The following is a 12,275-nucleotide window of genomic DNA, read 5'->3' as shown; positions in this document are numbered from 1 at the left end:
CGATAGTGGTGGTCAGAAGGTTAAAGGGGGCGGGTCTTTCAGCATCAGTTTCCAGCTTGTGCTACGGTACTAGGGCTTTGGGAGATGTCGCCACAGGGGAAACTGGGTAAAGGGGACACAGGGTCTCTGTGACTTCTTACAACTTCACGAGCCCTCAGTTATTTTAAAATAAAAAGTTTAGTTAAAAAAGGGGAGGATATAAAGCAAACACGGCAAAATATGAACATCTGTTCTATATGGGTTTAGGGTACGTGGAAATCTGTCATATTACTTTGATGATTTTCTGAATGTTTGAAATATCTAGTAAAAACAGAACCCTCTGGCATTATCTCCCTAGCCTTACAGGTATCTGGTCCCCTCAGGTCTGAGGGATGGGGGAGGTGCTGAGCTGTGGTGCTGACCCCAGCTGAGGACCAGGCTTCTGACTTCCTAGTGTCCTTGTCCAACCTGGGAAAGCGTCGAACACTCTTTGAGCCATGAGACTTTCTACTTTGCTAGTAGCTTCCACAGTGCTCCCCTGAATCTCCTTGGCATGTTATGGAAATGTCATGCTTTTGTACTTGGTGCCAACTACTTCTAGACTAGAAGACCTATCACAAGGAGGGCTATCTTCTCACTAGCATCCTTCAGTTTTATCTACTATACAAAAAATAGAGGCATACATAGCAGAATTCATTTATTATATAGCAAAAGTACAGTACAATACACAATACAACCAAAAGGGACTAAACGAGACAGGTAGAATAGTTTAAATGCAAACGTAGAAAAGAATGTCCAAAGAGTCAGCTGGATTGGAATACAATTTTAGTAATCATCACATAGGAAAGTGTTCCAACCCCATGTCACTAGGACATCCTTGGCCGCCGCAGCAAGTCTATTCACACGGATTCTGAATGACAATCAGAAGATATTCCTTATCTGCAGAGAGGCATGGACAAAATTAATTCACTCTAAAATTAAATTTAATAAATGGATATTTCAGCTAATCTGCTTTTCTCTTCAAAACATCTCCTGGACCTGGCGTGGACCCCCCCATGGTTTCCCACCCAGGTTGCACGGCAGGATCACCTGTTGAGCCTTCAGAAAATAGTCACCTCCCAGGGCCCAGCCCTCGGGATGGTCGGGGAGGGGTCCCCACATGGATAGTTTTTGTAAAAAAAACCCTGCAAGTGATTTTAATGTGCAGTCAGGGCGAGAACACAGGTGCTTTATTTAGTTTATAGGCAATTCTGATTTGATAGATGTGCTATGGAGAAGTTTCTTCTAGACTAGATTTAGGAGCATAAGTCACATTTTATAGTCATTGACTAACACTGTGAACGTAATTCCTGCAAGGAAAGAAGTGTTTGTGTGGCTGCTGTCCTCTGGGAGACCGGGTGGATGTGCTTTCCCTGGGGGGAGGGTTTGAGACCCTTGCAGCCGAGATCTGCCCCCTACCTTATCTCCAGGACAGGGGACATTTCTTGCACCCTCCAGAGTCTGTGTGCTACGTTCACTGGAAATGAGACCTACATCTCCTAAAGTTTTTTTTTTTTTTTTGAGACAGAGTCTCACTCTGGTGCCCGGGCTAGAGTGCAGTGGCGTCAGCCTAGCTCACAACAACCTCAAACTCCTGGGCTCAAGCAATCCTCTTGCCTCAGCCTCCTGAGTAGCTGGGACTACAGGCATGCACCACCATGCCTGGCTAATTTTTTCTATATTATATATTTTTAGCTGTCCATATAATTTCTTTCTATTTTTTTTTTTTTTTAGTAGAGATGGGGTCTCGCTCTTGCTCAGGCTGGTCTCCAACTCCTGAGCTCAAACGATCCTCCCGCCTCGGCCTCCCAGAGTGCTGGGATTACAGGCATGAGCCATTGCACCCAGCCGAAATTTTTTGACTACTACTGATAAATGCAAGCGGGCAAAATTCAACTTGTTCACAGTTCACATTAATTGCTAATTTCATACAATTTTCGGACTGGAATCTTCAGAGTCAAATGTCTTCATTTCGTAACTGATGAGTAGTGTTTCATTTTGTATACTAAAATCTATGGTCCCCGTTCTTTGAAACAAGGCTTTTAGCCAGTGAAGTAGAAAGATGCTTTAAATACGAAACGAAATGCCAAATTACCTGGAGCTACCATGATTTCGTGTTTCTTTGATCTGATCCTGAGAAAAGTGAGGTCGTTCTGAGGATCGATGTCTCGGACCGTGCTCCGGGCTTTCATCGTCAGCTGATGAAGCAGACCCGCGTACTGAACTGTGGTCGAGTTGTCCAAGGTTGTTCGGATAGGAATACCTACCAGGAGATGTAAGTTTTGGTTAATTTTTTTTTATTTTAAAAGTCATATGCGCATTTTGGAAGTATTGGAAAACACTGATAATTGTAAAGAGGACGAAAACGTGATGGCTGCTATTACTGGTATCAATTTCAGTATATTTCCTTCCAATCTTTTTGTTTCTACCTAGATTTTTTCAGTATACTTGAGTCAAACTCTATTTACAAATTTGACAGTTGCATTTTTCATTTAAATTATAGCATACAAGCTGTCCTTGTTGAAAGTGCCATCCCCATTATTTTTAATCCCTGCTCACTTTACTATTTTCTGGATATATCATAATCAATCCTCTGTTTGGTCACTTGGTACTTTACAGTTTTTTATAGCTAACGGAGTGATGGGACATTTTTGTGCATAATAAAACTATTTGTCAAAAGGTTCCCTTCAACAGCTTCTTTTGGAAGCTGTTAACTGATTATTTCATTGCTAACATATTTTTATATAAAATGCATTCCCCTAAGTGTCCTGACTACAGCGAGTCTGCTTTGAAATGCCCGGTCTCTGACACGCTGTTAGTCGTCTTCTCTGAGGCCAGAAACATAAAGGGATATCAGCGCACATGCTGGAGAGCACATCAAAGGGGATTTTCAAAATTCCTTTATAACTCCTCACGCAATATTTTGCAAACCTTAAAATTTTAAGTGAGAAAATATGGTAACAAAGACATTGTAGTTTTGCTATGCATTCCCTGGCTTGCCCTCATTCTTGGTTTAAAGAATTATTACATTGGGCTACTTGTGTGCTCGAGTGTTCTATTATATGAGTTTAAAACAACCTATGAACTGGCAAATTCTAGCCAGATAAATATGCAAGTATAATTCAGTTCAGCTGAAATCAATCTAGCTCAATTCAGGTCACCCAGCGTCAGTGCCTGTTATGTACCAGGTGCTGTGGTAGTTACTGTACGTATATTGTATCGAATCAGAGATAGCCTTCATAGTATTTTGAGAACAACCAGATAGCAAGGGAATTCCAAGGATTTGATTTGCCAAGGTGCCTTTACTTTAGGTGGACTTATGAAGGTGAATTTGGGGTTGCTGTCAGTTTCCTTAGGTACCTGTATTGAGGCCAATCAATTAAAGAGTCTAACGTAGCTCTTGGTTTTCCTTCTGACGATGTAGCTCCAGAAACTGCTAAACCAAATGAGCACTTTCAAGAGTGAAAGAGCATTACAAACTTAGGATTTTACCAAGTTTTCATAAAGCTCGTGGAGACCAACAATTTTCACTTTGAAACAGATTGATTTCTTGAAACAGATAACTGTTGCTCCAGAATAGGTCTTGCTAAACATTATGAGAACGATATGTACAGGGAAACCTATTCAATAAATAAGGTATCATATGAACCTTGTTAATTTTTGTATAATTTGTTCACTTTTTCCCTAGAAGGCAGTCAGTTGTCTTTCATACCTGATGAAAGATCACAAAGCACAAGCAGGAAGCAGAATGTAGCAAACAGTCAAGCTTTGAAGGGAACCTTTTGACAAAACAGTTTTATTTTGCATCTTAAAGAGTGACTACCTACTAAGTCTGCATTGCTCAGTATCAAAAGAAATACAACCAGAATAAGTTATTTAAAATGTAGACGACAAGAGTATGAATCAGATGCTCAGGTTTATTTTGTTAGTCTAGTGATCCACGTCAATAAATAAAACAGCCTTTCTGCATAATAAGTGCACAATGTGGAAACACATGGAGTTTTTGGTATTCACCATAGACATTTAAAAAAATCAGTCAACTAATATTTATTGAGTTCTTGCTTGGTACCATGCGAGGTAATTAAAAAATTATTAAAAGTAATTTTAGCACATGGTATAAACTTCACCCACTTCCCTTCTGAGATGCAACCATTGCTCCCAGTTTCTTAGCTATTCTTCCAGAGATATGTTTATATTCTGTATTTTAATGGTATCGTTCTCTATTTTGTACCTTAAGCTTTTTTCATTTAATACACTTGGGAAATTGCTTGATACAGTGTATATAAAGCTAAGTAATTCATGTTAATGACTGAAGAACAGGCTGTTGAATGGATGTTTTGTAACACACTTGACTAATATTATATCCTCCCGACAGGCATTAAGGTTGTTCCCAATCTTTGACTTTTAGAAGCAAAGCTACAGGATATGTCCTTGTGCATGTCATTTGACATTTCTATGGATGTGTAAGATAAATTCCTAAAATGGAGCTCCTAGAACAAAGAGTATGTGCATCTTAAAATTTGATATTGCTGAATTTATGGCACTACTTTAAAATATGACTCTTTATGATCCTAGTAAGCTGGCATTCACTATTTCAGTTTATCATCTTCAACTATACATTTGTACTTTGGTTGATAGATTGTATTTCAAAATAAAAGGAATTGCCTGGATGGCTAAAAAATCTAATGAAATTCAAATGATGGATTGTTAGAAATGTCAGGGATATTTAAAATTGAGAGCCTACAGAAATCAGGCCTATATATATAATATATGACAGATCTGGCTATCTGGGAGACAAATATATATTTACCTGTATCTAATTCAATGATCAGTGTTGCAATATTGTAAATAATGGTTTTATAAATGGGAAACCAATGTTAACAAAGAAATCTGCTCTAATCAAAACCTACACCACTCAGCACTGGGCTAAACTGATAAGTCTACCTTAGTGCCATGACTAGGAAGTCTATGTTTCAATAGCAGTGAAACCAAAGGACTATATTGCACATGGATATGATGATACCTAAATGAATAAACATGGTAGCAGGCCTACCTAACCACAAATACAATCTGAAAATAAGTTAACGTTATTTGCCTAGAATTAGTAGACCAAAACCACCAGTAGAGAACAAGGATATGTAAACACCATCTTCGTTAAATATTTTTGGTATAAAATTTCATAAGACTTCCCAAAACTGCATAACTACACTATAATAAATAGCATTTTCATCTAAAATTGAGTAGGCTGTTGAAATTGAGTATTTTATTACATTCTGGTCACGCAATTTATAACATATGCTATTAATAAAGATCTTTGTCATACATTCTATTTATTAATAATATGACTAGAAAAATAAGCTCCTCATTTATATTTTTGGGAAAAAGGTTAATTTGGCTTTTAGGTAAAAATTCTGGGTATCCAGAAACCTTGAAAAGTGCCCTGGATCCTAACACAACTTTATCTTAGTAGAGGTTAATTAGAAGTTAATCGGTATTAAAAATATTTTGTTGCCTTTGGAGAATTGCTAACTAAGAAATCTCAGGAAAATAAAGAAAAAAATCACTTTTCATCCCACCACTCAGAGAGGATCATTGTAACGTCCCCTTACCTTTTATTCCACAGTTATTTGAAATATATGTGTGCATCTGGCTGTGTATAGGATTACACAATGCTGACTGCTGCTGTTATCTACATTTTTCATCTAGTTTCTCTTGACACTAAATATTTTTCAACATTTTAAACAGAGTAACGTTCATCAAGTAAATATTACACAGTTAATTTAAAAACTCCCCTACTGTTGGGATAGATTTATTTACTTATGGCTGTTCTACACGATGCCTTAGTGAGTCTCCTTGTACCTAAATCTTTTCTTTATCACTTCTTAGGATAAATCCTAGCAGTGCAGTTACAGATTGAAGAGATGGACATTTTTCAGACATTTGCTGCGCATCACCAGGATTACCTGCTTTAGACCAAGATCTTTCAAGCACATTAGAGGAGTTGTTCTGGGTGTCACAGGTCAATGCACCGGTACAGGGTTAAATAGTGGCCCCCTCAAATTCAAGTCCACTCTAAACCTCTGAAGGTGACTTTATTTGGAAACAGGGTCTTTGCAGATGTAATTAGTTAAGAAGAGGTCATACTGGATTCAAGTGGGCCCTAATCTAATAACTGGGGTCCTTATAAGAAAACAGAGACACAGGGACACAGAGAGAAGGCCATGTAATGACGGAGGCAGAGACTGGAGTGACGTAAGCCAGGGAACACCAAGGATTGACACCAACCACCAGCAGCTAGGAAGAGGCAAGGAAGGGATGCACCTGTAGAGTCTTCAAAGACAGCATGACTCTGCTGATACCTTGATTTCAACTTCTGGTCTCCAGAACTGAGGAAGAATAAACTTCTGTTGTTTTAAGCCACCAAGTATGTGGTACTTTGTCACTGTGGCCAAAGGAAACTAATACAGAACCTTTATGAAATCCTGTGGAGAGCCCAGTATGCAAATACATGGAAATAAAATTAATTCAACCAGATCCACACACTAGGGCTGGACCGCTGCCTGGAAATATTGACCTACCTGTTAATGCTGATCTTAAGTCCTCTCTCCACCCACCGATTGCTTAAGCTTGGTGAATTTGTTATATTTATTGTATGTGTGTGCGTATCTCACTCATTTGACATTGACTTAATTTTATAAAACAGAGCAAATGTTTCCTCCGCACAAACGAATTCAAAATTTCCGCATTCTCAGAACTATTTAATTGCAATTCTATTAAGTGTTGGGTATTGTGTCAGGCACTAGACGATTATTATCTCATTTAATTGTCAAAACCACCAGTAAAGGTTATTTTCCCATTCTTTATGGCAAGGAATTTCAGTACACAGTTTAAACAGACTTTCAGTTGATAGTTGCTCAATCAATATTTACTGATGGATTTTGCCCAGGCACCAAGTTGGCAACATGCCAATTCCATGGTTGCACTGTGAATTAAGTGAAGTAGCTACTCTTATTTTAACAAACGCTCTGGAATTTCTGTCACCTCTTGTCCTTACAAATGCCTGAATTAGCAATGAAACCAGCAGGAACCTTTAAGAGGTCGCCACCACAGCTGAGCATGGAGCAATGTGCCAGAGAAAATGCCATGTGGATTCTTAATAAGGCTTGTGCAGCAAGAGCGAGTTTCGGGTAAGTCTGTGGATTTCATTGCTGGAAATGTACTGGCCCTTCTTATACTGCAGCCACAAAGACTATGCTATAAATGACATTAAATTAATTCTCAAAGATTTTTATTAACTGTGGTAAAGGGATCAATTCCACTTAAAATGAACACTGAACCTCTGTGCCCTTTATAATGTTAAAACAAAAAGAAACTGCCGGCAATAATACACTTCCTATCTTCAAAATGATAGTTTTATTGGCACTTTTGAAATGTTGGAAGGGAATTATCAAAGCTTTAAATGATGGACAACATAAAGTGTTTCTTAGGAATATACAGACATTTTAAGGCATGTTTTATGCATATTGATATCCTTAGCTCTTAGCAGAATGCTTGGCATATAATAGATACTCAGTAGATGTTTGACAAGTAAATGCCACAGGTAAAATACACAAACATACTTTTGATTTCAAATTTTAAAATGTTTGTCTGACACAACAAACAGGTCCTAGTTGGCTTGTGTGTGACAAGAAGACAGCCTGTGACATATTTACCTTCTGCATTTACAACCATATTTCCAATAACCCCCTTATGGCTCTGGATCCGCTTTAGGGTTTCCTCCACCTCTGCCTGGAAGAAATCACAAAGGCAGTTAACCAAAAGGGTCTTTGTGATGACCCCACCCCAGGGAGAATGATGTTTTAAAAGATACCTACTCCTCTATCTCCTTAACTTAAGGTGCTAGGTGCTATATCTCAGACTTCTGAAGACAGATTTGAAATTGTCAAGTCCCACGTAAAAACCTATATATAAGACCCGCTGCATACAACGCTGACAAATCTCTTGGCTTGAACCTTCCAGAGAAAGAAATCTTACTGCCTCACAAGCACTCACTCCACTTTTATCTGTTTCCATTTGCTAGAAAGTTATTCTTTACATCGCACAGAAATCTGCCCCAGATCATCTTTCACTCATTTACTTTCTGCATTCACATGAAAAATTCCTTTTCTGCACTTCTGCATTTGTAGTCATTTAAACATTTATAGAGCTATATATCATGGCCTCCCTCTGTCTAGAAGTGGTCCTTACTGAGAAATCTCATTTTCATTAATGCCACCTAATTGGGTATTCAGGGGATTAAATTTACAGAAGGACATTCTAAGAAAACAACATTTTCCAGGATGCCAGGGTTTTCTTGATAACTATAGCTTGGGTCTCAGTGCAAGCTACGTGTTCAACCATGGATGATTATTTTGGAATCCATTATTGTGTTCTAAACTCACCTTTCTGAATCCTATGTATAGACTGTATTGTATCAGTTTTATTCCCCTCTAGAAATGCCAAAATCAAAAGTAATCTTTTCCAAACTTGTATATTGCTCATGACTGAGCAATCACTGGATATTCTGAATTCAGACAGTATTCTGCAGAGTGTCTTGATGAGGGTGTGCTACATTCTTTTTTCCCTCAACATTCCACAGGTGAACATTATGCTACTTTAGTCAAATGTGGGTGCAAGCACTTATTTCCCATCATAGCATGTGTTTTCAGAATTTCAGGCATTTGTGTACTAGATTCACAATTTTTGCCATTATGAATACCATCTATATTATTTATCTAGCATGTTATTTTAATTATCTCACTACTAAAAGCTTAAATAAATGCATTTTATTTATACACCACTACCACAAATGGAAACCTGGTATTATTTGTCACCAATAGAAATAACTGTAAAGACAAACAAAATGAAGAGAAAGTAGAATATGTTATTAAATTCTACCACAATGAAAGCTCTGAGCTTGAGGTCTGCTTTTTAGGTGAGAAAAATGGAAATTACCAAATGATAGTGGTATTAAGGACCTAAGAGTGTCAGAAACTTTCTCCTGTACATAGTCTCAACGATGAACAAAATGAAAGAGGAATAACTTTCTCACGATGTGATTCATTCTATTATTTGGCATTTCTGGGCCATCTTACGTAGCAACTAATGTTTGCATCTCGTTTTGGGAAACACTGCATTAAGGCGTAATAATTGTACAGGGGATTAACAACTGATTGCATTTTTGATAATCTTTACGACGATGTCCACAGCTCCTTGCAGCCACTGCCCTCATTTATGTTTCTCCTTTTTACTTCTTTCCCAAACTCCTATTTCTTCTCTCCTTGACGCTTCTCGCCTCCTAGTTTTTCCTCTTATGATTTCTGAGCCCTCTTAATATAATGTCTTAATCCCCATCTCCAATCTCCTTTTCATTCCTCTTAAAGCTCTTTGCTTTCCCTAGTTTCTACTTTCCTTGTCTTAGTTTTTCCTTGGCGGGGGGGCGGGGGGGGGAGGAGGGGGCGCTCTTTCCCTTCCCTCCCCTCTTTCCTTCTTTCTCTTTATTTGCTTTTCTTCTCTCTCTCAATATCCAGCCCCCCTTCTTCCCCTTTCCATTCCCTTGCTCTCCCTGTCCCACCCATCTCGGGATCTGATTTCTCCACTCCCATCTCGCTCCTGCCCTTGGCAAAAGTTCCTGGCTCCCGGGAGTTCTCATCCCCCTCGGCATTTTTCATCCCCTCACTCTCTCTCTCTCTTACCTTTCTCATCATCACCCCTCCCCAAGTACCACCCCCCGAAATCAGCCCTCAAGATAGCTTCCATCCATCTGGACAGCATCTTCCCCCTTTCCACGGTGTCCCTCTCGCCCCTCCAGGAAGCTTCCACCGGCCCTCGCCGCGGCCCGGGACTGCCCGGGAGCCGGGCACCGAAGGCCCCAGGCGGTCGGCGCCCTTGGAGCGGCGGGGCACGGGCGGAGACCCCAGATTTACCATCGCGCGGGCGGCGAGACTTCGGGCTCAGTCTGGCGCCGCAGCCTCCCGGGATGTCAACAACGCTTCCAACCGTTGCTAGGAGACAACGGCGGACGTGACCTCCCGGAAGCGTCGGGGCCGCGCCTGCGCGCGCGCGCGTGGGGCAGGAGGCTGCTGGGGGGCGGCTCTTCCGCCCTGACTGTAGTCCTGACGCCTTCCGGTCCCCGTAGGCGAAGGTTCTCGAAATGGAGCTGAAGGCGCACACCTGGGGTTCACCCAGGCTGGGGGCGATGGGGCGGAGGTGGGGAAGGGGAGAACTCCCTGAGTGGCCGCCACGCACCGGGCTCTCTCCCGGGCCCGGGGACACTGCAGCGGGGGAGGCAGACAAAGTGGGACAAACTAGCATCATACCCAGTGCGATACGTGCTCTAGAGCTCTTAAACGGGGGGCGGGTGTGTTTTCCTCCGGGGTTGCTCTGCTTTAGGTAGTCGGTGATAGACTCAGCTGCCTGTGCGGCGCCCACGCGTTCCCTCCCCGCCCCGGTAGTTCTGTTGTAGGAAAACATACAACAGCATTAAGTAGTACAACTGTGTGTGTTAATGTGTGTATGTATGTGTATCTACCCAGGCCCAAATCGGTGAGTGAGCGCTCTCACCTAGTGGTAGCACCCCCTCACTGCTCTCAACTCAGAGATGCTACTTAACCAGTATTTTTGTTTAATTCGTTAGAATCTTTCTTCATGCCATTTTTTTGGTTAAAAGATCTAAGTTATTGAAATATTACACGTGGTAGTACTGCAAGTTCTATAAATTGCCATATGAGAGCATTCTAATGGGTATTTAAAGACCTGCTGGAGGCAACAAGTTAAAGATAAATAGGGATGGTCAGAAGTCACTTGACCTTTTGAAGGACATTGATAATAGCCTCGTAGCCGGGGAGGAAGAGACGAACCATTGTATGAAGCACGGCTGGAAAATTCTGTGGCTGGAGTCATGCTATGACTTCCTGGAGTTTGAAAAGGACATTGATTACAAAATATAAGTTGTAAGTTGGGAAACGCATCTCCATAGGTATCATGCCATAATGACTTCCTATAATGCTGATTCACTTTGTGCTTTCATTTCCAGAAAGTAGTCTCCCACTACATAAGGCATGCTTATTCCTAGGAATGTCATCTCGGTTCTGAATTGACCCTTGTTACGTATGCTCTGGAATAATTTTGAACTCCATTGGTGGTTTTGGACTAGATGATCCGTTTCAACTCTGAGTCTATCATTTTATGATATTAATTTAGGTACAGAAACACTCTGAGAAGCTCACGTTTTGCTTCACTTTTTGTTGGGGCGTGGGTGATTCTAATCACTGTAATTCTCTGCTTTTTATCCCTTCCAAGAAATTTACACTTTTCAAAAAAAGCCAGTTCCCAGTAGTCAGCTAATCCCACTTGGCTCTCAACACCTGAGACTCCAACTGAGATGATTTGGGAAGGACAGCTAAGGATGTGGGGAAGGAGTCTGAATCTGGGGTGGGTGGGTGTGTGTGTGTGTGTGTGTGTGTGTACAGATCTGGCTCTTCACTGATTGTATCTGCCATTTTGCAGTAATGAAAATAGAGGTCTTTACAGTAATACTGGCTGAGTTGAATAAAGACTGATTGTTGGCCTCTCTGGGTGTTTCAGATCAAGGAGATTCCTACTTGATTGTGTAGCCATTTGTTTTTCTTATAAAAAGCAGCCAGGGTGCACCATGTCTGATATGTCAGTCAGCTTTAATGAAGGAACCAACTGCATATGCATGGGGTGTGAATTCCCTCGTTTCTGGAGTCAGGGTGTCAAGCTCATTCAATAGCTGACAGCTGTGATTAGAGCAAAGAACGACTTCAGCATAAAAAGCACTGACAGGAGAGCCCAACCGCTAAAAAAGAAATAAGAAGTAGCCAGACTGACTTCCAACCAACAGTCGAGTTTGATTCACTGTGCACAGGAAATCAATGAGGAGAATATGAGCCGTTTTCTCCTTATCAATTTTTCACATCTAATTATTCCTTGAAGGTAGGTTGGTTTAATTTTTATGCCTTTTTTGGAGACTGTAACGAATATTCAGTGCTGTGCTAGTTAAGTGTCTTTGCAATGTCTCACGTGTTCCCTACTCTCCTCGATACATGTGAATTCCCCCTCTACCCTCCCCACCTCCCATCGCCTCACCTTTTCTCTTGACTCACAATAAGTACTAAATAACTTTGAACTTAAGTGAAAGTATTGAGTAATACTTTTTGCAGTACTCTGACTTAACCCCAAAAGTGATTCCTCAA

General features: G+C 40.7%; 1 protein-coding gene across 1 annotated transcript; it reads right to left on the bottom strand.

Annotated features, from left to right (window-relative positions):
• Positions 1-868: 868 nt before the first annotated feature.
• On the bottom strand, positions 869-10,024 carry DYNLRB2 (dynein light chain roadblock-type 2). The gene is made up of 4 exons (XM_069456494.1): positions 9,984-10,024; positions 7,731-7,806; positions 2,114-2,281; positions 869-918 (listed from the first exon to the last, which is right to left on the bottom strand). The coding sequence occupies exons 1-4, from the start codon at positions 9,984-9,986 to the stop codon at positions 875-877; spliced, it is 291 nt and encodes a 96-aa protein (XP_069312595.1). The 5' UTR covers positions 9,987-10,024; the 3' UTR covers positions 869-874.
• Between the last annotated feature and the right edge of the window lie 2,251 nt (positions 10,025-12,275).

This window comes from Eulemur rufifrons, chromosome 23 (assembly GCF_041146395.1).
Source record: "Eulemur rufifrons isolate Redbay chromosome 23, OSU_ERuf_1, whole genome shotgun sequence".
Taxonomy (NCBI): Eukaryota; Metazoa; Chordata; class Mammalia; order Primates; family Lemuridae; genus Eulemur; species Eulemur rufifrons.
Note: the sequence above shows the minus strand (reverse complement) of the source record. Positions and strands in the feature narration are given on the sequence as shown.